General features: G+C 41.1%; 1 protein-coding gene across 1 annotated transcript; it reads right to left on the bottom strand.

Moving 5' to 3' along the window:
• Positions 1–524: 524 nt before the first annotated feature.
• On the bottom strand, positions 525–26684 carry BUD13 (BUD13 spliceosome associated protein). The gene is made up of 10 exons (XM_060604809.3): positions 26507–26684; positions 23826–23919; positions 19962–20046; positions 16433–17263; positions 14495–14799; positions 12839–12944; positions 12371–12509; positions 11875–12059; positions 11552–11633; positions 525–922 (listed from the first exon to the last, which is right to left on the bottom strand). The coding sequence occupies exons 1-10, from the start codon at positions 26647–26649 to the stop codon at positions 829–831; spliced, it is 2064 nt and encodes a 687-aa protein (XP_060460792.2). The 5' UTR covers positions 26650–26684; the 3' UTR covers positions 525–828.
• Positions 26685–26901: the final 217 nt, after the last annotated feature.

Raw genomic sequence — 26901 nt, 5'->3', positions numbered from 1 at the left:
TGACTATGAGATGCTTTGTTGACCAGAAATCTTTAGTTACGAAGTAGTCAAAGGTATCAAATCTCATGGATAGTGCTTTGGGGATCTCATTTAAGAAATCTATCCTCACCCCAAAGTCGCAAAGACAGTCTCTGATTTTTCCTACTGGTTTTAACATTTTACCTTTCATTTAGGTCTTTCATCACTTTGGGATGTCTTTGTCTTATATGGTGTGAGGTAGGGATCCAATTTTATTGTTGTCCATATATAAGTCAATTTTCTAAACGCCATTATCTGTTTCTTCTCCACTAATTTGTGACACTACCTTTGACATACACCATGCCTCCAAACAGCTACTTTTATTCCTAAGTCTAGTTTAGCACTAATTCATATTTTCTAAGAGGAAGGAAATATCACTGCCAAAGTTTTTACTCCCACTGCTTTCTAGATTAATGAAAAATCCAACCATCACCCTCCAAGATCCATGGAGGTTCAACATTAGCTTGTGTTCTTCCCAAAAACAGAATACCCAGTTAAGAGCATGATTGTGAAAAAATAAATGTATGTTTATTAAAAAAGAAAAACCCTAACCAAGAACAAACTCTGGGACACTGAAAATGCAATGCTTCCTCTGAAGGCCAGCAATCACCAGTGTTGGAACACCTGAAAAGTACAGGTGCCTCAGTCCAAACATCAGGTCTCAAAATATTCTTCTGTAGTCAAAACTGGCATTCAGGTTGCTGGTCTGTGTGGACCCTGATTACTAGCATAGACAGCTGTTACAGCTGGATGTCTGGCTGCCCTATGTCCACTACCACAACCCACAGCCGCCCCACAGCCTCAGAAAAGTTACATATCCTCAACACTCCACTTGTAGGCAAGTTCCTCCACCGCCTTCTTGCTGGCAAGCCTGGCAAAGCGCTTCTGTTCAAATCCATTGGATCTGCAATCAAGAGACACTGATCAGCCAGAATCCTGAACTGGACATTCATTTTTGAAAAAAGAGAAGAGTTCACAACCTAATAGATAAGGAGGAAAGTAAGGCAGTCATGTGAAAATATGTAAGGCATATGCAATAGAATCAAAAAGCCAAAATACATCATTCATCCTTTTATTAGTTCTTATTCAGACCCTTCTGCCACTCTTTTGACAACTGTTTCAAACATTTACTACTCTACAGGCCCAACTCCCTCTCAGCTGATGTCTACATCTTATAATTTATCCATTCGTTACACAACATTTAGTGAATTCTTATTACAGGCACCTCTCTAATTGCACTTCACTTTATGACACTTCACAGAATGTATTTTTTACCAACTGAAGATATGTGGCAACCATGCATCAATTAAGTCTATTGGTGCCACTTTCCAACAGCATTTGCTCACTTCGTGCCTCTGGGTCACATTTTGGTAACTCTTGCAATATTTCACATTTTTTCATTATTTGTTATGGTGATCTTTAATCAGTGATCTTTAACGAAACTATTGTCAACTGTTTTGGGGTGCCACGAATGCATCCATGTAAGACAGCAAACTCAGTTGATAAATGTTGTGTGTGTTCTGACTGCTCCACTGACCGGCCACTCCCCCATCTCTCTCCCTCTCCTCCAGCCTATTCTCTGAGACACAGCAATATTGAAATTAAGCCAATTAATGACCCTACATTGGCCTGTAAGGGTTCAAGTAAAAGAAAGAATCACACGTCTCGCTTTAAGTCAAAAGCTAGAAAAAAGACTAAGTTCAGTGAAGAAGGCAAGTTGCAAGCCAAGATGGGCTAAAAGCTACGCCTCTTGCGCCAGTCAGTCAACTTGTAAATGCAAAGGAAAAGTTACTGAAGAAAATTAAAAGTGCTACTCCAACAAACACAAATGATAAGGAAGCAAAACAGCCTTACTGCTGATATGGAGGAAGTCTGAGTGGTCTCGATAGGGGATCAAACCAGCTATAACATTCCTTTGAGGCAAAGCTTAATCCAGAGCAAGGCCCTGAGTCTCTTCAATTCTGTGAAGACTAAGAGAGGTGGGGAAGCTGCAGAAGAAAAGTCTGAAGCTGGCAGAGGTTGGTTCGTGAGATTTAAGCAAAGAAGTTGTCTCCATAACATAAAAGTTTGAGTGAAACAGCAAGTGCCAGTGTAAAGCTGCAGCAAGTTATCTAACAGATCTAGCTACCTAAGACAGTCAGTGAAGGTGGTTACACTAAACAGATTTTCAATATAGATGAAATGGCCCCCTACTGGAAGAAGATGCCACGTGGGACTTTCATAGCTACAGAGGGGAAGTCAATGCCTGGATTCAAAGCTTCAGAGGACAGGCCGACTCTCTTGCTAAAGGGCTAATGCAGCTGGGGACTTTAAATTGAACTTCTTAAAAGAGCTTGTATTCACTGTCTACACCTCCTCACTTTTCATTCACTCCTTAACACATTGGAACCTAGCTTTTGTCTCACCATGGCACAGTTAGCTCTCTTTCAGGCCGCCAGTGACCTTCCCTATTGTCAAATCCAGTGATTTCTCCTTCTGCCCAAGTCAGCCACCAGGTCCTGACACCTCATCCCTGAACACTTCCCTACAGTTCAGAACTCCACCTCCTTTACCCTGACCTACTGCAATAGCCTTTTACCTTGTCTCTCCACTTCCAGATGTGTGCCTTTCAAATGCTTCACATTACTGCCTTAGTGATTCATCTATCTAATACACAAAGCTGCTGTTATTCCTTCAAGGGCCCTCCTTTGCCTTTAGGGTGAAGGCCACACCCATCACAAATGCTTCTAAAGCCTACTGTGACCAGGCCCCTGCTTACCTTTCCAATCTATCACATACACTCCAGGTCAAACCTCATGCTCTCCAACAGTAGCAAACTGCTTACGACTGCCCCCCCATAACACTATGATGTCCCATACCCTTATGACTTCGCACTTCAACCTCCTTCCTCTTCTCATGTTGGCTGGCGACTGATATCCCTTAAGACAAAGCTCATGTATATTCTAGAAAGCTTCCCCTAACCGCACTCTCCCAACGCTGAATTTACTCTACCTTTGTGCTCCCAAGCACCCTGAAAATCCTCTATAGTAATACTAGCAAGTAGTATTGAAATTATTTACTTGTCTTTCTGCTCTAGATGGAAAGTAAGTTCCTAAGCTTAGGGACTATCACTACCTGTGAGAGCCCAGCAGCTGGTACACAGCTGCCTCAAGTAATCACATCTTTGCTAAGTGTTACTGAACTGATGGAGAGAACAGGCTTCCTTCCCTCTTTCCTAACACCCTCCCTAAGGGATGAGTAGGATGAATAGCAGAGTGTTTTAGGAAGGGAAGCTTACTACAAACAGCTCCATCTCTAACCTCAAAAGCATGCAGGGTATTCTAGAGCACCAAGGAAACCACTGTTTTTTGCCCTGGGGAATAAGTACTTAAGAGAACCAACACTAATATGATCATACAGACAAAGGACATATGAATAACAAACCAAACCCCACAGAATCAAAAAACAAACCACAAGAGAATGCACAGTAGAAAAGCCTTGGACTATAGAATCAGGAGCCCATGATTCTTAATTTTTTTTTAATGTTTTTATTTATTTTTGAGAGAGAGAGAGACAGTGCGAGCGGGGGGGGGGGGGGGGGGGGGGGGCAGAGAGAGGGGAAGACACAGTATCTGAAGTAGGCTCCAGGCTCTGAGCTGTCAGCACACAGCCCGATGCAGGGCTCTAACTCACGAACGGTGAGATCATGACCCGAGCTGAAGTCGGACACTTCACCGACTGAGCCATCCAGGCGCCCAGGAGCCCAGGATTCTAATTCCAGCTTTTTCAGGTGAGCTAAATAACTCGAGGTAAGTAGTTAGATTTATCTGGGCCTTGCTTGTCTTTTAAATAATAACGGGATTAGATTAATTGACCTTATGAGTTTTTCCAACTACAGATATGTTCTAGAAATGTTCACTTGCAATGGGCCAAAACCAGACAAACTAAAAGAGGTGACGAAAGAGTGAATAATGAGAAAGAAAACAAAGATGAGAAAGGGAACTAAAAGGAAAGATGTAAGAAAAAATGCTAAGTGGAAGAAAACTCCTGGGAGAGCTGGAGACAAATCAGATATCAAGAAAATACTAGGTCAGGGAGAGTCCTGAGTGTGGGTCCAAAAAAAAATTTTTTTTAAATAGGAAAAAAAAAAAAAGGATGGCCTCAGTGTAGCAGGGAAAATCTCTAGGGTTGTGGCTATAAAAAGATCCACTTCTGGCTATAAGACAAATCAGCATTCTGAAAAATGTCCTGCTACCAAAGAGCCTATATCCAGTGAACTGCAAACCAAAGTAGTAAGCTAGCCTGAAACCACAGCCACCCTGAGGATACCCAGTATCAGGAACTAGAGCCTCAGATTTTGATGGCATCTTGGGGGACAGAAGACAATGCCTCAGGTCCATAGGAGGTGGGGCAATGGATTTCAGTCACAGCAGAGGAACTTGAGCAGACTACTCTATTCTCAGACAGCGATTATAAAATCTGGACAAAATATGAAAGTGCAAGTATCTAAAATTCTTTGAAGGCATGGGAAAGTGACCAAAAGCAGGCAGAACCTGGATGAGTCCATTTGTAAAAAGATCTGTGAGCTTTTTGCCAGAGGGCACTTCCCGGTCTGCACAGCTCATGGAGGCAGAAAGTCACAGGCTTATTAGCTTGAGGTATCAGTGCAAAGAAGGCAGAGCAGCTAGAAAATCAGGAAGGAAACTCTGAAGGGGAGGAAGCTACAAAACAGATGAACCCTGCAATGTACACACAAACAGCACCTAAATCCTTGGCTAACTGCTAAACTGTGCTTGCACAGGGGAACCACACTGGGCCCAGTGAAAAAGCAGCAGCTAGAAATTGAAAGAACTGAGCAGAAATTGTAGCTGCTGCCCACTGCAAAGGAGACAGCTTTCGGAGCTCAAATGCACCCACTTAACAGTCTACTGGAAATAAACATCAACATACTTCAGAGGAATATAACAGAATTCCAAGTTCTGACAATGTATCACTTACAGTATCCAATATATGTGAAAAAAAAAATGACCAGATATGTCAAGGAATAGTAAAATGTAATCAAACTCAAGAAAAGGCTATTAATAGAAACCAATCCTGAGGTGACCTAAATGTTACAATGAGCAAACAGGACTTCAAAGCACCAATTATAAATATTCTCAAGGAAGAGGGAAATGTCTCATAATGAATGAGCAGATAGAAAATCTCAGCAGAGAAATACAAACTATCAAACAGAAATTCTAGAGTTGAAAAATACAATAAACTAGCTGAAACAAAAAATTCACTGTGTGGGCTTAATAGATTGGAGATGGCAGAAAGTCAATGAAGTGGAAAACAGATCAACAGAAACTATCTGACCTTAAGAACAGACAGAAAAAATGATGCTAGAAAAATGAACAGAACTTTAGGGCTCTGCGGAATAATATTAAGTGGTGGAAAATAACGTAACTGGAGAAGAAGAAACAGTAGTTCAGAAAAAATAACTGATGAAAAAATAGCCAAATACTTCCCAATGGTGAATAACATGAATTTAAAGATCCAGAGAGCATAACAAACCCAAAGCAGGATAAATACAAAGAAAACCACACTGAGGTACATGATAAACTGGCTAAAAACCTAAAACAAGAAGAAAAATCTGCCAGAGAAAAATATATTACAATGTGGGGCAGGGAGTAACAATAAAATAAATGAGGACTAAGGATTTACTTCTAATTAGAAACAGTGGAGGCCATGTTTCCGATTCTGTGTCTCCCTCTCTCTCTGCCCCTCCCCCGTTCATGCTCTGTCTCTCTCTGTCCCAAAAATAAATAAAAGACGTTGGAAAAAAAAAAAATTAAAAAAAAAAAAAAAGAAACAGTGGAGGCCAGAAAATGATGAAACTTTCTTAAAGCGTTGACAAAACTGTCACAGAATTCTGATACTATCAATCCAGAGTTCTATGTGTTGGTTCACAACCTTGTGAGCTTCCTGGGGGAAGTCTGAAATTGGCCCCAGTACGTGGAGGGCAAGGAGAGAAAAAAAAAAAAAAGAGGCAGGCCACTCCACATTGATAGGGGGCAAGTTTAATAGGCAAGGGAACTTACATATGAAGCCTCTCTTGGGCAGCCACCTGGCGAATCTCAAAAACTTATACAGAGGCCTTAACTGGATTCAGCCACATATTTGGCCCAGGTGGTCTCAATAACACCTTACTCTTTCAAGGCTACAACCTTGAAAAGGGTAGGCAGGACACACATTCCAAGGATAAGAGAGCAGGTAAGAGGCCTCTGACTGCCCTGGGTCCAGCTTCTGGGTCAACAAGTGGTAATGTCATCTTGATGACCTCCTCCAATAATACGTCAGTAAAACTATCCTTGAGAAATGAAGGTGAGAAAAATGTCTTTAATTTAATAGAATTGTGCCAATGTCAATCTCCTTATTTTGGTAATGTACTATGGTTATGTTAGGTTATCGTTGGGGGAAGCTGGGTAAAGGGTACGCTGTAACACACTGTACTAATTTTTCAAGTTCTTATCTAAAATTATTTCAAAACTAAAGTTTTTAAAAATTAAAGGTGAAATAAAGACATCTTCACATCAACAAAAACAGAGAATTTGTCACCAATAATCCTACACTAAAGGAATATTAAAAGTTGTTTAAAGAAAAAAAAAAAAAAGAGCACCAGAAATGGTAAATACATGAGTTAAATATTAAATATTAACACTTATATATTTTGTTGTTTTTCCAGGTTTCTTTTTAAATAACTGTAAATAAAAAATTAGAACACTGGAGGGGTGCCTGGGTGGCTCAGTCGGTTAAGCATCTAACTTGGGCTCAAATTATCATCTTATGGTTTGTGAGTTCAAGCCCCACATCAGACTCTGCACTGACAATGCACAGCCTGCTTGGGATTCGCTCTCTCCTTCTCTACCCACCCGCACCCATGCTTTCTCTATCTCTCAAAATAAATAAACTTTTTAAAAAAATTAGAACACTATATTGTGGGGTCTATACCATTTATGTAATATATATGACAACAATAGCACATAGAACAGAGGGTAAGTGGAACCTCAGCGTTACATACAAGGTTTGTGTATTTTATGTGAAACAGTACAGTTATAAACTCCCAGTAGGCTGTAATGAGTTAAAGATACATACTGTAATCCTTAGAGCAAACACTAAAAAAGAAAACTGCAGAGAGGTTTAGCTAAACAGATAACAGAGCAATTAAAATTCAATACTAAATGTACACACCTAAAATCCAAAACACTGACAATACCAAAGGCTGGCAAGGGTATGGAGCAACAGGAATCCTCATTCTCTGGTGTAACAAAAAATGGTATAGCCACATTAGAAAACAACTGGCAGTTTCTTATCAAGTTCAACATAGTCTCACCATATATTCCAGCAATCACTGGGTATCTACCCAAATGAACTGAAAACTATGTCCACATAAAAATCTATACACAAATGTTTACTGTGGCTTTATTCAGAGTTGCTAAAAACTGAAGATGTCCTTCAACTGGGGAATAAACAAACTGATACAGCCACATAATGGGATATTCATGCAAGAACACGGATAAACCTTACATGCATTTTGCTAAGTGCAAGAAGTCACTCAAAAGGCTCCATATTGTATGATTCCGTTCCTGTGACACTCTGAAAAAGGCAAAACATAGGAACAGAAAGCAGAGCACTCATCACAAGGGTTTGGTGGACAAAGTGTAACTGACTAAAACAGGACTTACAGGGGAAATTTTTGGATGATGTAGCTGTTCCATACAGTAGTAGGGTGGTGAATAAATGACTCCATGCATTTGTCAAACCCCACAGAACTATACACAATAAAAAATAAACACTAACATAAGCAAACTATAAAAAGGAAAAATCACCCAGGAAGTCAGGAGATCCCAGGATAGACGGGGACTATGACAAATGAATCTATATTACAAATGTATGACATAACAGTACTGGGGCAGGGCAGTTGGAAAATGGTTCTTTCACTAGAAATTATAAGGGTAGTAACAAAAGTAACTACACTATATTTTTGTTGGAAATCTGTTTCTGAATTCTGAATCTCTCAATTCTGAAACTGTTTTACATGTATACAGAGATGAGCAAAATGGACGGTACATGCGGGTGCTAGGTTTCTCAATGCTGAAGAGGGAAGTTACAGACCAGCCGGAAGAAAAGGTAATACTCCACTAGAGTCAACATTAGTATGAATTCATATTTATGAATCTGTATACATAAACATGTACATATACAGACACATATGTACAGATAAGTAGGTACAGAAATAATAACAAATATGTGTGCGTACATGAATTTCTAGACATGTACTACCTAGCTCTGTCTGCTGGCATAGCCTAGAAACAATGACACCCCAGTAACAAGTACTTGTAGCAGTCAGATCTTGGTTTCTAAATACCATTATCCATTAAAAGCAGCCAGGGCTGCTTGGAGAAATGGCTGATTCTAGGGCTGGGACAAGGAACATACAAGATGAGCCTGGAGCATCTTGCAGTATCAGAAAGTCAGAGAGTACTCAAAAAATAAAAGGACAGGGCATGCAAAAGGGACACCTTAAAGAATTCCCAGTAGCTAAAGAACAGAACAATTTATTTAAATAAATAACAAAATAAATAACATATTACTGGATTACAATCCACAGTATAAAATATGCATGAATCATTACTGATATAAATAAATAACTGACTAAGCAGATGGGGTGACAAAACAAATCCCTATAGAAAAAGCCCAAATAATAAATGTAGCTATGCCACCTACAGGTCACCTTTTGAGTACAAGCTAAACTCAGTGACTCACTTCTAGAGAACTAAGTATGTACGGAAGGGGAAAAAGAATAACTAAAATGGAGATACCTGGCAAACACTCACTACAGCTGAACCAAGTGACTGAGGTTAACACTAGGGATGTCCTGTTGTTACCAGGTACCGGTTAAATGATGTGATGAGAAGGGCATGCCACCACTGTGGCATTCTTTCCAAAAACCCATAACCGCAGTCTAACCATGAGAAAAACATCAAATGAACCCACTTTGAGGGACATTCTACAAAATAACTGACCATATTCCAAAAAATTGTCATGGTGACAAACAGCAAAGAAAGACTGAGAAACTGTCACAGACCAGAGAAGAATAAGGAGAAATGACAACTAAGTGCAATGTGGGATCCTAAACAGAAAAGGATTTTACTGGAAAAAACTGGTGAAATCCAAGTAAAATCTGGTACATTAATAGCAACATACCAATGTTGTTCTGATAAATAAATGTACCATGGAAATGCAATGAATGATAATAAAACTGGATGAGGAGTGTATAGGAATTCTTTATACTATCTGCAAATTTTCTATAAATCTAAAATTATTCCAAAACAAAAAGTTTACGTTTAAAAAAATACAAAAATTAATTTTCAAAACACTCCCCCAAACAACTGCAGGATACATATTATCCTCATATGCAAATGGACTATTCACCAAGGTCAACCATATACTGGGCCATAAAACACATCTTAATACATTTCAAAAGATCAAAATATTATGGAGTATATTCTCTGACCTCATCAGAATTAAACTGGAAATCAATAATGGTGAGATACTACAGAAGTCTAAATGTTTGGAATTAAACAATGCATTCCTAAATAACTAATAGATCAAAGAATGAACCAAAATCCAACACACATTCCGGAAAAAAAAAAAAAACTGTCAGCAAACTAGGAATAGAAAGGAACCTTCTCAACTCAGCGAAGGGAATCTACAAAACACCTATAGCTTACAACATATTTAATGGTAAAACACTGACAGTTGTTCTCCTAAGATTTAGGAAGAAGGCAAAGATGTCTGTTCTTACTACTTCTATTCAACATCTGCACTGGAAGCTCTAGTTAGTACAATTAAGGTAAGAAAAAGAAACAAAGGGCATTTGGATTGGAAAGGAAGAAGTAAAACTCTATATTCACAGAGGACCTGATCCTCTAGGTACAAAATCTGATGGATTCTACAAAAAAGTTATTGTACAAAAAGCTTTAATTTCAGTGACAACTGACACTTGTCACCAATGATAAAATTCAAGACTTTAAGCATAAATTAGAATTTGAATACACTTGGATCCGCCACCATGAACTTTAGCTTCCTATTAAGATTTTGGTGATGAGATCAGAGGTAACATTAACAAGTACAAATCACTGATGTTGTATAACGAAAAATGTCAACATTTGGCAGGTCTGAAAAACTCAGCAAGCCACTATTTTCCAAATGACCAGCACATGATGTTATAAAATCACGCACTGGCAAAAGATCCCTACAAAGTAAAAAAAAAAAAAAAAAAAAAGAATTTTAATGTAACAGTATTAAAAGTTCTTTGATATGGTTTCAGACTCCATGTTATAAATCACCTTTAAGAAACTATCACCTGTTGAATTTCTGTGTAGTACAAAATATAATACACCTTCCTTTTCTAACAACCTATGTATAAGGCTGGGGTTTTTTTGTTTTTTTTTTTAAGTAGGCTTCATGCCCAGCCCGGAGCCCAATGCAGGGCTTGTGTTCATGACCCTGAGATCACAACCTGAGCTGAGATCAAGAGTCAGACATTTTTAACCGACTGAGCCACCCAGGTGCCCCACAGCTGAATTTTCTAAGGCTAAGCTTTCTTTCAATACTCCAACTAAACAAACTGCAACGGACTCAATGCAGAATCCTGCTATCGACTATTAAGCCAAACATTAACGAGATTTGCAAAAATGTAAATCAATGCCATTCTTCTACTTTCTTTGTTTGGAAAATAGTTATTTTTCTTAAAAAATATGGTAATTATATTAACATAATGGCTTTATTATGTTTTTAATGAACTAATTAATAAACACTTTTTAAACTTCTCAGTTTAATTTCTAATAAGGTAAATATTAATACATATAAACCATATAAACAAAAGCTGTTTGGGGTTCTCAAGTATAAAGGGGTCTTGAGATCAAAAAGTTTGAGAACCACTATGGTAAACGCTAGAACAATGTCCTTCCGTAGCAAGAGGAGATGGGATCTACCATGTAAACAGAGAGGCAGACTTTGAACAGAAGCACACAACAGACAGTAAGTTAGAGTAAATGGGTACAGATGCTGGCCGTAGGGGTCAGGAAGATATCGTAAGTAACTCATTCCTAAGTCAGTGAAGAGAAGGTTCAAGGGCTACATTTTAAAGATACAACATATGAAAGACTCCAGACTACCGCCCATCACTCATCCCCTCTAAACCTTAGAAAACATCTCTAGAAGTGACCAATGTCAACAACAAAGGGTATCCTATCGGAAGCAGCACAGCTGTTTGTCCAGAGCTTTAAAAAAACACTTTGAAAAGGAAAAACGGAGAAGGAGGAAGAATATTTTAAGCATGGGAAATGGGATTTGGGGACCTCAGAAACAGAAGCAAGCAAACTGCATATTATTAACTTTGTGGTTAGAACAGAGAATGAGGCAGAGTGTAGAGTGATGTAAGAACGGCTAGGAAAGGTTAGGGTCAGATGGAAAAGAAAACAAAAATGTAGGAAATACTCAGGCTTACCTGTCAACTCCATCCCAGCGATATCCAGGCCAGATATTGAATCTGTTGGGAGGAGGGGCAGGACCACTGTAGCGAGGTCTCACTGGTGAGAGGAGAGAGGGAGAAGTTAGTTACCTATATAACTCAACCCAGAGTCGGGTGGCAGTGGGAACAAAAATTTTATACAGAAATCTCTAGTGAGCTGAACACAAATTTCCAAATACAAGGAACCTAAAACACTGTATGGGAGAGCCTTCTCTGCACCTGACTATGTATCATCAAGCTAAAGACTATCTCTCTTTACACAAGTCACCTTCACCTCTGACGAGTCCCAGAAGGCTCACCTTTCTTATTCTTGTTCTCCTTAGCCTTATTCTTCTTGATAAAGTTGGCCATGGGGTCCCCCTCTCTTTCCTGTTCTCGCAGCATCCGATCCAGATCTTCATCATCAATGTAGCGCGCCAGAGGCTTTTGCATTTCCTTCACTGCATCCTCCACATTTTGTTGCTGCTGCCGGCTCTGGGCAAGCCTGGGCAAAAAGAACCAAGAGCGTATGCTGTCCCATTTAACATTTGCACTCACAATGAGCGGACCATACTGCTACATTTGGGGAACTTCCTTTTCCCAGCAGCGTCGGCCAAATATTGAAAAGAGCAAAACTAGAATACCAATGCCAAGTAAGGAGTACCCCAGTATCTTAGGAGGGAGACCGAGCACACTGAACCTTCCATTCCTGAAACAGCTGTGAAGGTGCAACGAACTAACCCACTGGTCAGAAAAGTAGAGAATGACCTCCTCCAGTCAGCACAGTCTTGTTCTCCATTTCAGTGGTTCTCTTACCCTTTTCCCCATTGAGCATACAGCTCCTCTCTCTCCGAGTCCTTCTCTGCTTTTCTCCTTTGCTCTAAACGTTCCAGTTTCAAATTCCTCTTACGACCAGACTTATCTCGAAATACAGTTTCAGCATACTGGAATTCAGCTGCAAAGGAAAATTATACTTTTAAAGATAAACACCCAGGTATCAGAACTGGGAATAATATTCTAACAGTTGAAATCAATGTGGGATTCTGATGCTGAATAAAAACTTTTGCAGCCAGACTACAAGTAGTTCCAACCAATGTCTAACTAACCTTTGTCAAGAAAGAAAAGAACCACTTGGGACCACTAAGAAGTTAAAATAATGCATAAAACCAGAGCTGAAATTTGATCTCAATTAAAAGTTTAAAATATCAGATACAAGAAGTTACGTTAAAAAAGTAAAATAAAATCTACATGAGCCTCGACTGGTCTCTGCATTTTCATTTTTACCTTCAAACGCCGTAGTTTCTTGGTCCCGTTTCTTGAGCTCTTGCTGCTCTCGCTGTATGTCAGTTAACACCAACCCAGTTCTTGCCCCAGAATACATGTGTGCAGCCTATGCAACGGAAAAGGGAGCATCCAACATTAATGAGACGATGTAGCAGCAGGCTCCAGGGTAGACAGGTGCATTTTTGCCTGACGATGAGCAATAACCAAACCAAACGACTCCAACTTTGTATTCTCATTATCGACCACAAGATTCACAAAATAAAAAAGAAATAAAATTGAACTTCATGGCAAATTAATAGTACTACCAAGTTTGAAGAATAAACACAAACACAAACTAACAAAATATTAAAGAAAAAGCTAAGCATCTAAATAGTTCTGACTTTTCAGTATATAAACTGTAGACATGAAGACACATTCTCAGGTCACCTGATCAGAAGCCTGTATCAAGCTCTAAGCCCTTCAGTAGAGACCCACACTAATAAAATATTCCATTTAAATTACAAACTCAAGCAAGTCTAAGGTCCCTCAGTTGTGGATATATTTCAGGATAATGACAAGTTGTGACCAAATCAAACCCTCTTACTAAACCCTATTTCATAGCAAGATAACCAACCAATGCATAAACGGAGTATACAGTGTATTGTGGTATCCTTAAGCAATGTGCTCAATTTAATATGAAACTATCCATGAAGTAAACAGATACCTAAAATGTCAAGGGGTCCAGCTGCAACACAGACCTCACTCTGTTTCCCAGAAAAGAAGAACCCTACTTCCTGGGCCAGGGACACGCTGCCAGGACCATGTGGACTAGAGAGGAGACTTGCCTGAAAAGTCTGGGTTGGAGGTAAATGTGCATACTACAGGCTCTATTATTCTCTTTCTTAACCAACTCACTGGAATAAGATTCTTTTCCTAGCACTGGGGTGCTTTACAAAACAACTGCTCCAAGTTCATGCAGATGTTCTGGGCAATTCATGCTTCATCACAGATTTAAAATAAAACACAGACTTCCCAGGTGGTATGATTCGTAAAAGTAATTTTATATTCTAAATGCCTCTTAAGATCTGCGAATGGAGACTGGTAGTCCAATTTATAATAATCAACTGCTTACACTAAAGTCTGACTTTGTTCTGGGCACTGTGCTAAGAGTTTTACTTATACGAGCTAATTTAATTCTCACAAGAACCTCATGAAGTATATACTACTATTATCCCCATTTTACAGATGAAGCAGCTGGGGCTTAGAGATCTCACATATCTTGCTCAAATATCATAGACAGTAAGCAGAAGCAGGAGGATTCGAATGTCATCCAGTTAACACAAAGTTTGTTCCAAACTCTACTCTGTAAACTATAGTTCTCAGTTTATTCATGAGAAAATAGGAAGTTTTTCCAGACCCATTAAAAAATGACAATTGTGGAATAAAGAGGATATAAAGTCAGAAGCTACTTAGGAACCGGTATTTGCAAGTTCATCCGGGCTGGGTCACAGGCAGTCCTGCCTTCAGAAGGAGCAAAGAGCTCCAGAGGTAACTCTGCACTAGATTTACTCTACCAGGAGCTACCCCCTCCCTCTCTGGTTTGTATCTCTGAAACTTGTACAGAAATAGAAAAGCGCAGTCACTCTAAGAGAAGGTATGGCTCCTGAAAATTCCTACCTTCTTTCCTAGAGGCTGACTCCTTCGAGGTGGAGACAGATCGGAATCAGAAGATTTGGCCCTCTGTTTCCTCCTTGGTGGAGACAGGTCAGAATCAGAGCTCCGGTATGTAGGTCTATTCCGTGGAGGTGACAGATCTGAATCAGAATCTTTGTGCCCTGAACTCTGCTTTTGCCGTGGAGGAGAAAGATCTGAATCAGAGGCTTTCCGACTATCATCTGGGTAGGAGGAAGAGTCCAACATGTGACTCTGATATCTCCTAGGCGAAGAGTTTGTATGAAATTTCCTATGGCTGGGGGAAGAGTCTAGAAATTAAAAAGTAAAGTCTTTAATCCCATTGGTGGAATCTTAAAAATGGAACTTATCAAGCTAATGTCCAATATTCATTTGGTCCTCCTCTAAAGAGCTATCACTGTCCTAAACACAAGTACAGATGACATGGGAAAAGAGCAGAGTCAGACACAACTTTTACAACCAACAGGCAGGATGTGGGCTTCTATTCCCAAGTTACTAGTGACTGTGACTAGCATGTGAGGCCTCAACATACTCACCTATGTCATATTTATCTGAGCACAGAATGGGAGAAACAATTCACACTCAGATCTCAGGGCTGTGGCAAAAGTTACAACTGCCTAGAATACACTGTGATGTCAGAGACTAAAAGATAACGATATATTTTATTTAAGAATGAAAACAGGGGTGCCTGGGTGGCTCAGTCGGTTGAGTGTCCAACTTTGGCTCAGGTCATGATCTCACGGCTCGTGAGTTCAAGCCCCACGTCAGGCTCTGTGCTGACAGCTCAGAGCCTGGAGGCTGCTTCGGATTCTGTGTCCCTTTCTCGCTCTGCCCCTCCCTCATTCATGCTGTCTCTCTCTCTCAAGAATAAATAAAACAGTAAAAACTATTTTTAAAAAAATGAATGAAAACAGTACCTAGTGAGTAAACAAATCTCACTGCACAGGCCTGAGTTGTAGACAGAAACATCACAAATCACCTCCCAAAGAAGCAATGGGTATCCACAGTCTTAAAAACACACATGCCCCTTAACTAACAAATCAATTTCTACTTTGTTTCCCAGGAAACATACCTAGAAGTACTTAAATTTCCAGGAAATCTATCTAAAAGTAGATAAGGAAATAATCCCGAACAGAGCAATGATTTATCTACAAGGATGTTCATTTTAAAATTATAAAAACAAAATTTATAAATAACCTAAAATATGCACTATTAGGGAAATGGTTAAGTACATTTATGTAACAGAACACCAGTAAAGACCACGTTAATTTATGACACGGCGAAGGTAACATTAAATGAATAAACCAGGCAAGATTACACATATAACATGTATATACTACATAGAAAGGGCTCAACTATATAAAAAATGAATAGAAAAAGGGTTTAAAAAACATTGGCCACAACACTAAGAGCAAATGGCTTTCAACAAATTTTGTACCTTTCTTCTTTGTACATTTCTATACACCCTGAAGTTTCTACATCAAACATGTTGTATTTTCACATGGGGTGGGGAGAAAAAACAAAAAAATATATAAAAATGTCTTCCTTGGGGTGCCTGAGTGACTCAGTTGGTTAAGCGTCCCACTCTTGGTTTTGGCTCAGGTCATGACCTCAAGGTTCATGAGTTCAAGTCCCATGTCAGGTTCTGTGCTAACAGCATAGAGCCTGTTTGGGATTCTCGCACGTGTGCTCTTTCTCTCTGCCCCTTTCCCCCTTAAAATAAAAATAAACTTAAAAAAAAAAAAAAAGGTCCCCCTTGCCACTGTAAATTTTAACTCCCCTCAGCCCAACCTCTCCTCATTTCCCTACAGTTTTAAAACTTCTCCAAAGAAATGCCATTCTCATTTCTAAAGACCACAAGAAGTAAAAGGTCCAAAAGAAAGCACTCAGAATAAGTCCCTCTATGGACAATCAAATGCTTACCTTTAGAATCATGCTTATGGGATTTTGCTTGCTTTTTTCGCGGAGGAGAGAGGTCCGAGTCATACTCATGTTTGCTGTTCTTTGGGATTGTGTGAGATGGTCCCCGCCCCTTCGAATGTGGAGAAGTTTTGCTAGAAGCTCTCTCTGGGCCTTTACTGCTTTTGGGTCTGGGCAGTGAATGAGGGACACTAGCAGCCAAATCAGGGGAGTTATGATGGGCCCTCCTGAGCTGCGATGTGTCCAAGGAGTCATGAGTCCTTCTAGGTTGAGATGTGTCAGGTGAGCTATTTTGAGCCCTTCTGGGAACAGAGCTATCTGAGGAATTGTGACAGGCCCTCCTAGGAAGAGATGAATCTGGTGTGTCATGATGGGTTCTCCTAGGAGACATGCCTGAAGAATGACGATGAGGCTTCCTGAGGGGAGAAGGATCCAGAGAAGTATGACGGATCCTCCTTGGGGGAGATGGGTCCGGGGTGTCGTGACGGACCCTCCTGGGGGGAGATGGCTCTGGGGTGTCGTGACGGACCCTCCTGGGGGGAGATGGGTCCGGGGTGTCGTGACGGACCCTCCTGGGGGGAGATGGGTCCGGGGTGTCGTGACGGACCCTCCTGGGGGGAGATGGGTCCGGGGTGTCATGACGGACCCTCCTGGGGGGAGATGGTTCTGGGGTGTCGTGACGGACCCTCCTGGGGGGAGATGGGTCCGGGGTGTCGTGACGGACCCTCCTTGGGGGAGATGGGTCCGGGGTGTCGTGACGGACCCTCCTTGGGGGAGATGAATCCAGGGAGTCACGACGGAAGTGTCTGTGTGAGAGCAGATCTTCACTGTGACCTAAACACAAATAGCAAAAGTAAGATCCCCACAAATGCCCTATTCACCCTTGATATGCAAAGTTTCAAAAGATGGCCCAGGAGCAAACATCTCAAAACTACTCAGAAATCTTCTGCTTAGGGGCAATAAACCAGCATTCACTCATGAATACCTTAAAAATAACCTCTCCTAGGGGTGCCTGGGTGGCTCAGTCGGTTAAGTGTCCGACTTCGGCTCAGGTCATGATCTCGCAGTTCGTGGAGTTCGAACCCCACATCAGGCTCTGTGCTGACAGTTCCGAGCCTGGAGCCTGATTCAGATTCTGTGTCTCCCTCTCTCTCTGCCCCTCCCCCACTCATGTTCTGTCTCTGTCTCAAAAATAAACATTTAAAAAAATGTTTTAAAGAAAAAAATAAATAACCTCTCCTATCTGCCTAACGAGCCATTTAAATGCATTTTTCATATTATACCTTTTAAGGTACACTGGGCAGGTATCCTTGTTTCACAGACATGTGAAACAGAGGCTCCAAGGAACTGAGTGATTTCTTACCAAAGGTCACAGCCACTAAGACGAAGAGATAGGCTAACACCCTGATCCTCTCTCAATCCAGTGCTCTTCCCAAAACTGTGCCTGTGCAGAGCTCCCAGTCAGAGGCTCCTACTGATATTTAGACTAGGTAACACACAGTTTATACTCACTCTTCTTTCAAAATGCAGACTGACTAAGCCTGTGCCGCATCAAAATGAAATGTGATTAACTATTTGATCAATGTCACCATGCTCTTTACTGGGGGGAGAGCACCAGAAAAAAAGAGGGATCAGCATTTCCTGATCACGTATTACAAGTCCATGGTTTATATGGATTCCCTCACTGAATTCTCACAAGCCTGAAAGATAAATACTGTTATCCCATTTTATAGATGAAGAAGTTGATACTCAGAAACACTAAGTCCTACTGCCAAAGTCACACTGCTAATAAGTGATAGAGGATCCATTCCAGATCTGTTTGACTGTAGAGTCCATGTGCAATCTTTTAAACTAGGCAGCTGAGGAAAGAGTTTGAAACTTCCAGTTTTCAAAGGTATAAGAGAATGAAATGTTTACAGCAACTCAGGACATTTCCAAAATCCAGTATTTCTTATCATTGAGCTCCGCATCCCAAATTCAAATAAATGCTCGGTAGGACCCAATAAATAGTTGCTAAGTGGATGAATTAAACCAAGTCAACTCCTTTGCTTTGGGAAATAGTCCTATCTGATTGCAATCACCACTCAGAGAAAAGTACTGATATCTGTGGGACACCTGACAGCAAATCTAATCCATGGCGTTGATAAATTCCATGATATTTACAAAAAGGAAGTAAGAATCAGAGACCAAAGAGGATATTTCCAGTGACAAATGGGGATGGAGCAGTGAGAGTTAAGCAGAAGAAAAACAACTATTCAAGGGTGATGGGGTGGGGGTTCGGTATCTCTTCCTAGACCTATAAATATGGAGACATAAAGATTCTCTGAAAAAAAAGACTGTGGAAAAAAAATAAATAACAACAAAGAAAAAAGAAAAAAGGATTATGGAAAAGATTAGAAACACACCCACAGAGAAAAACAAAATAGTAAGAGTGAACAAGATTCAGATAAAAGAATACATACTGATAATAAACTTTTAATTCACAGAACATAATAATAATATACTGAAAAGTAACTGAGGCAATAGTGATCACTAACCTATAACCAACAGTCACTTTTGTTATGCATGTTTTCCTTATCAGAATTGTAGGATAATTAACGTAAGCACAAAATATAAAACAGAAAGAACAAATCTTGTTTAGGAGTTAATTCGTCTACTACTCTGCATGTATGAAAAAGGAACAAGTGTCAAGAGTAAACTGGAGTTAAATGGCTATACAGAAGCAAGATTCCTGATTATGCTAGGTGGGAGAAAGACCAAACCAATTACGAACAGGTCTTGTCAGGGCACCTGGGTGGCTCAGTCGGTTAAGTGGCGGACTTTAGCCCAGGTCATGATCCCACGGTTCGTGAGTCCGAGCCCCGCATCAGGTTCTGTGCTGACAGCTCAGAGCCTGGAGCCTGTTTCGGATTCTGTGTCTCCCTCTTTCTCTGTCCCTCCCCTGCTTGCACTCTGTCTCTCTGTCTCTCTCTCTCAAAAATAAAAATAAACATTAAAAAAAATTTTTTTTTAAAAAAGAACAGGTATTGTCTCCACTCAAGACATGACAAACAAATGTCATTTGTCCATTCTCAAAGAACTCAAAAACTTTTTAAATAGGGAGTTAAATTATTAGCCTAGGGAGAGGGTACACAGTGGGCAAGTGGAGGATAATGCACTGCAAAATACCCATGTTTAAAGGAAGAACGAAGAAAGACTTAACTATATACTAAGTGCTGTCCTATTTGGGCCAGAGGTCAGTGGTTACTGCAAGGCCCCCACATAAGTCACTTCCTGATTTATGTGTAACCTAAGTTAGTAACCCTAACTAATGCCGAAATAGAAGAGAAAATGGGACACCTGGTCTCTCAGTTCCCATGTCTTGCTACCTCCGAAGAAGTTCTGAATTCTTTTTCGCACTGTATTTTTCAGGATTAAGGACACACTAAAACAACCTATATATGCCTCTAAAAAAAAAAAGTGTAGAGAGAAAAAAAAAAAAAGGCTTCCCCTATAAATGGGAAATTTAGATTTATCTACTGTTGAAACTAACCTCCTAGAAGCTTCCATTTGGCACTGGAACGAAAGGCTTCCATCTGCTTTACCTCTTCTGGCCGCTCATCCACAAACTCAGCCACCTGTCAGAGTTAGGACAACTTACGTTGAGAAAATCCACAGGATCCAGTCAAGGAGCACTACTGTTTCAGGAACCTAAAGCTATCACCATTCCCATTCTCAATGCACACGGCACACACGAGTCCAAAACAGCCATGAAGAAACATGTAGAAATATGTAGTGGTCCTCAGTTATGTTTGTCCTATGAGATGTTTATCTGATTGACACTGCATAGTTTAATTATACATCTTTCTCTGACTAATCAATTTTCCTCCAAATGTGAACTTCTTCATTACAAACCTTCTTTATCAACCTGTCAGGTGCACAACTGCCCCAGGGAAGCTAAAAGCTAAATTCCTTTCACCTTTCTACTTTTATGTTATATCCAGAGTGACAATACAGGCCGGCTCCCTGGCACTCCTATCACTCATCAAGGGCTTCAGGCTCCTTATGAAACCTTTGTTGTCAGAGGTAGTCACAATGACAGATCTTCTTAAATCCAACCAAAAGAAATCATTAAGAAGTACACAGAATCACAGAATCTTTAAGGGATAAAAACATTTCAGATCATCGAAATTCCCAAACAAATCTGGAATATTATTGTATCCTTGATAAATGATCACTCACCCAGTCCCTCCCTGACAGGGACCCAATTAATTTACAGACAGGGAACTCATTATATTACAAGATAGGGCATTGTATTTGGGGGCAGTGCTAGAAAGTCCTTAGTTTTATTGGACCTGTACCGACTTTCCTGTAACTTCTTTCCAGTAACCCTAGTTCTGACCCTGATGCAACTGATGCCCTTTCCACAAAACAGACTGTCAAAGATGGCTGGTGTTAATAAATTCTAGTTAAAGAGTAGCAACCATGTGCCAGGTACTGTGTTTGGGGTTTACTTATATTATCTCACTCAATCCTCACAACAGGCCTGCAAAGAAAGGTTCCACACTAATAAAGAACAAACTAAGACTCAGAGAAGTTAAGTAAATTTCTCAATGTCACAAGCCAGCAAGTGGCAGAACTGAAATCCAAACCCAGGTCATAATTCACCTCTATTTCTCTGCATCACTCCTCATGTAACCTGGTTTTGAGATATCTCACCAGGTAATAAAAGCACAGGCTTGAATTCAAGCAAGATGAATTGAGATCTAATCACCAGCTCTGCCACTGAAAATGTGTGCAGCCTTTGGCAAGTTATTTTCTCTAAGCCTCGATTTCCTCATTTGTGAAAGGACTCAAAGGATTGCTATGAGGATTCAGTGAGCTAATTCACGTAAGCTAAGCAGCTTGGGACATGGTAAATGCTCAATAAATTACACCTATTATTCTTGTGCTCCCACTGCTATTGTACTTGTCCTAATTATTTTGCCATTGTTACTGGTGGTGGCGATGGTCTTGCAGTAACAAAAATGAATTCAATAATCAAGACCTGTTTTAACCAGAGTAGAGAGGAGTGGAGCTAAAGCCTTCCTCGTTCAGGTTTTAAGGCAATCATAAGAGCAAAAGACAGTATCGTAAAGGAAAATTAACAGACTTGACTATAGAAATTAAAATTTTTAAATGTCAAAACTACTATAAATGAAAAAACAAATAATAAAATATATCTATAACAGGTAAGACAGGTAATATATTGTATTACATAAACACCAAATCAATGAAAGAAAATTTTAAGTCCAATTTTCTAAACAATGGAAAAAATACCAAAAAATTCATAAAATACGAATGCCTATAAACATAGGAAAAAAAGTATTCACTATTTTTCTAAGAAACAATACCATTGTTCACCTGCAAACTGGCGTAAGTTCACTATTATTTCTGTTGTTGTAAATAATGCTCCAGTATTGATGAAGAAATGGGGAAAATGGCATTCTCAAACAACTGTAGGGGGAAGGAGAAACTGGTACCACCTTTTGGAAAACAATACGAGAATACAGCTCAAAAGGACCATACTTCCTAACCTATTAATTCCACTTTGTGGGGATAGAGAAATAAACAGATTTCTACAATGATTTATGCACAAGAGGTTTCTCAAAGCGCTATATTTCAAAACAGAAAACAATCCATACGTCCAGTAAGAGGACAGGTTAAATTAATGTATACAATGAACTACCACTGAAACCACTAAAAATCACATTCTCAAAGAATATTTTAAAATCTTACTAAAGTATTCACAACATATTATTAAATGAAAGAGCAAGCTCCAAAACCATAATTCAGTATGATCTCAATTATATCTTAAAAAAAATAAATAAAACAGAAGTCTGTATTATCTATGGATTAAAGAGATGGGCATCCAAATGGGAGCAGTTGCCATCTCTGGATAGTCACAGTATAAGTGATTATTGTATTATTTTCAGAATTGTAAACTTTCTTATAATTTCCAAATATTCTACAATTAATATGTATTGCTTTTGGAGTGCCTAGGTGGCTCAGTCAGTAGAACATGTGACTCTTGATCTGGGGGTTGTGAGTTCGAGCCTCACACTGGGTGTAGAGATTACTTAAAAATAAAAATAAACATTTAAAAAATTATGTATTGCTTTTATAACATAAAAAAAATGTTGTAAACATTAATTGACTGGTTCTGATTGAAACTAAATTGGTCACTTATGATCACTACTTCCCTTCTTCCTTTTCTTTTGTTTTTAAAGTAATCTCTACACCCAACATGGGGCTCAAAACTCAAAACCCTAAGATCAAAAGCCACTCGCTCTACTGGCTGAGCCAGCCAGGCACCCCACTATTTCCCTTCTAATTACTGATAAATTTTTTCTTAGATGATGTACTACAGAATATGCTAGGCATCAACATTCAATATACTCATCAGGAATTCATTTTTACAACTTCAGTGCAATACAGCCCAAGAACAGCTCTCCTTTTCACCTTGTTTCTCAGCAAAGTTTCCATGACGGAACTAATTCAAGATTATTTGCCTATCCGTTTGCCCACTTGGTTCTTACTCATCCTTCAAAACTCAGTTTGGATATTTATTTACTTCCTTAACAGAATCTCCCAGGAGAATAAAAAAATGTGCCAGTTTCCCTGTGCTCTAATAGCACTTGGTACATATGTGAAATGTCTCTCCACCATTTATCACATTGTTGAAATTATTTGAAATTCTGTCTCCCATCTAGGGTATCATCTCTAAAGTACAGACACTAGGTTTTATTAACCTACGTATCCGCAATACTTCGACCAAAGTATACAATTTTAAACTTCGTTGAATCAATGAAAAACAAGGAGCAAATAAGTTTCCTGTAACTGAACCTGAACACTGTTTGCAAGGTACATTCCAATAAATTGAACTATGGCTAATCGTAAACATATTCTATTGCTGATGTTGAGAAATTTTGCCACTCTGGGATTAGTTCCCATTCCCAGGCTAACAGGGCCCTCCATAAACAAAGAAAACAGTGCACAGGCGTCATCAAAGAAGACTACTTTAAAGCATCTTTGATGGGCATCTAGGTGGCTCAGTCAGTTAAGTGTCTGACTCTTGACTTCAGCTCAGCTCATGATCTCACGGTTCATGGGTTCGAGCCCTGCATCAGGCTCCAAGCTGACAGTGCAGAGCCTGTGTGGGATTCTCTCTCTATCCCTCTCTCTCTGACCCTCCTGTGTTCTCTCACTTTCTCAAAATAAATAAATAAAATAAATAAATAAAAATAGCTCTTTGAAAAGTGTCACCCCTTTTCTGCCCTCAACGTTCCCCCTTATAAATCTACCCTGTACCGGGAATGGAGATTGAGAGACAGGCTTGCGTTTCAAAGTCCTCATCACAGACTCAAAAGATACATACCACAGGCAAATCTCCATCATCTTCCTCTTCCTCCTTTTCCGGTTTAGTGGTGGAAATAGATGTCCAGCTCACATCATCATCCACGATCCGCATTCTAAATGTTAAAAAAAAAAATCAAAAAAGAAGAATCAATCTTGGATAACAGCCTACAAACACTACAGATTGTAGCATAGAGCTCAAAATCCTACAAGATTCTGCAAGGTCCAGTCTTTGCCTATACGGCCCACTTCATCTGGTACCCCTGCCTCCACAAGTTCACTACCTCACTTTTGGGGCCTGGAATGAACCAAATTCCTTACCACATCAGTTTTCACATAAGCAGTTCCTTCCCTCTGTCTGACCTACTCTTCTCATTCTTTACTGGAAAACTCTTACTCATTCTTAAGATCCTAGCATACATTTAACTTCCTGGAGCATGTCTTCCTTAACTTCTCCCCTTATTTCCCTCAACTAAGAACCCGTGTTACACATCCTTGGAATACTTTCACTGCATTAATGCAAACAAAATAAATCAATTCGTTGTGTAATTAGACGTTTAAAGCCTGTCTCCCCATTAAACAAGAAGGTCCACCAGAATGGGGACTAGGCCTTCTCATTCACAGGGATATCCTCAACGCTCTGAAGTAACTGGCATAGGAAGTGCGTACTGAATAAACGTCGGTCACACAAACCATGGATGAGTCCAAATAAATAACAATGACTGCCATAATGTGAACAGTTCTGTTTGAAAAGCCAGTATCACTTTATACATCTCTAAATCTTGTTTAATGTTAATTTATTTTTGAGAGAGACAGAGAGAGACAGAGTGCCAGCAGAGGAAGGGCAGAGAAAGAGACACACAGAAGCTGAAACAGGCTCCAGGCTCTGAGCTGTCAGCACAGAGCCCGAGACAGGGGCCGAACTCACGACTGTGAGGTCATGACCTGAGCCACAATCAGACGCTTGACACATCCAGGCACCTCTACTTTATACACCTCTAATCATAACCATAAAATGCTATCATTATTACTCTCTTTTATTTATCATGGGGTAGCACAGCGGGGGAGGGGCAGAGAGAGGAAGACAGAGGATCTGAAGTGGGCTCTGTGCCGACAGGCTGACAACGGCGAGCCTGATGTGGAGCTCAAACCCGCGAACCATGAGATCACGACCTGAGCTGAAGTCAGAGGCTCAATCGGCTGAGCCACCCAGACGCTCCAGTTATTACTCTATTTTAAAGATGAGGAAACAGGCTTAGAGAGACGACGTGTCCCGCCCACGGCCACACGGCTCACAAAGTGGCACAGCTCGGACTCAAACTGTGGTCTTACTCCAAAGCCCAAGCGAGTTTCACTACGTGGCACTGTCTCCAAAGAATCCACCCAAGTCAGGAGGGCAGGAAGACAGAGAGCGAGAGTAGGCAAGAATCAAATCAGGAAAGGAAATGGATTTGTTCTTTGGAACTGGGCATATCGGTTCCCTAGGGCTGCCTAACAACGTACCACAAGGTGGGTGGCTCAAAACAACAGAAACTATTCCCTCACCGTTCTGGAGGCTTGAAGTCTAAAGCCAAGGCGTCTGCAAGGTAATGCCCACTGGGAAGGCTCTAAGGGAGGACATTTCCTTGACGTCGGATGGCCCCAGGCATACTCTAGCTAGTGGCAGCCTACACCCAGTCCAACCTCAGCCTCCATCTTCACAAGGCTGTGTTCTCCCTATGCCTCCCCCCACGCCCGAGTTTCCCTCTTCTTAAAAGGACACAGTCGGGGGCGCCTGGGTGGCGCAGTCGGTTAAGCGTCCGACTTTAGCCAGGTCACGATCTCACGGTCCGTGAGTTCGAGCCCCGCGTCGGGCTCTGGGCTGATGGCTCGGAGCCTGGAGCCTGTTTCCGATTCTGTGTCTCCCTCTCTCTCTGTCCCTCCCGCGTTCATGCTCTGTCTCTCTCTGTCCCAAAAATAAATAAACGTTGAAAAAAAAAATTAAAAAAAAAAAAAAAGGACACAGTCATACTGGATTTAGCACCCGTCGTAATCCACTAGGAGCACATCTTAACCAATTACATCTGTAAAGGCACTATTTCCAAAGAATATCACATTCCGAGGCTCTGAGGGGACGTGAACGGGGGAAGGGCACTATTCAACCCAGCACCGCGGGCTACAAAGTTTTCTCATTTGAAAAATGGGGATATTAAGAATACCAACTTCGTGGTAGTATCATAAAGCTTAAATAAATTCATCTACGCCTAAAGTACTTAGAACAGCATCTGGTGCATGACAAGAACTGTTAATAGCAACACTGTGAAGACCAACAGGAAGTAAGCATAGGTCTCTCACTCAGAACCGGAGTCCCTGGGATTGCTGAACCCCACAGACAGGTTCTGGGCCCTAAATACCCAAACACGGAGGCTTTGGATGAGCTCCACCATTATTCTCAAGGCAAGATACTCATTCTCTACTGGAGTGGACGGAACGCTACGAGGGCGGGAAAAGAGGAAAGTTACAGCCGGGCTGGAGACGTCGAAGATACCGCCCAGGGGCGCGAGGGGGGCGCGGGGCGCCAGAGCGGGGCTGCGGGCTCCGGCCGGACGAGCCCTGCGAGGAGCGGGGCGGGCGGCCCGGAGACGGGGAAGCGCCGGCCGAGGGCGGAGTTGGGGAGAGGGGCGGCGAGTCGCCTCCGGCCCCGCCCCGCCAGAGCCAACTCACCCCTTGCCGCCGGCCCCGCCAGGCTTCGGCCGCTTTCTGCGACGCCGGCGACCCGACTCAGGGGCCCCATCGACGCCGGCACCTGCCCCAGACAAATAACGCTTCAGGTACTCGGCCTTGGAGACCGGCGGAGCTGCCGCCATGGCAGCGGCGGGGGCAGAGAGACGGCTCGGCGCTGGGGACAAAATTCTTGAACGCGAGCCGCACGGAGAGGCCTTGAGGAGGCGGGGCCGGGACCGGAAGTGGTGAGGCGCTGTGAGGACGGCCTGGGATGACACGAGAGCGCGTCCGCGGGGTGACGAGGGGCGCAGCCCCGTCCGGCGTCCCTCCGCCAACGCAACGATGGTTTTGCGTGCGTCTATCCGTCTGCTCTTTCAACAGGTGGTGCACCAGCA

The sequence above is a fragment of the Panthera onca genome, chromosome D1 (genome assembly GCF_046562875.1).
Source record: "Panthera onca isolate mPanOnc1 chromosome D1, mPanOnc1 haplotype 2, whole genome shotgun sequence".
In the NCBI taxonomy this organism is placed as follows: domain Eukaryota; kingdom Metazoa; phylum Chordata; class Mammalia; order Carnivora; family Felidae; genus Panthera; species Panthera onca.
This window is presented reverse-complemented; position numbering and strand designations above follow the sequence as displayed.

Coding starts and splice junctions, on each gene's coding strand:
- BUD13 (XM_060604809.3), bottom strand. CDS start 26,649: ATGGCGGCAGCTCCGCCGGTCTCCAAGGCCGAGTACCTGAAGCGTTAT. Junction 20,047..23,825: donor ATGATGGAGATTTGCCTGTG/GTATGTATCTTT, acceptor TAACTCTGACAG/GTGGCTGAGTTTGTGGATGA. Junction 12,510..12,838: donor AGAAACTACGGCGTTTGAAG/GTAAAAATGAAA, acceptor TTTCCTTTGCAG/CTGAATTCCAGTATGCTGAA.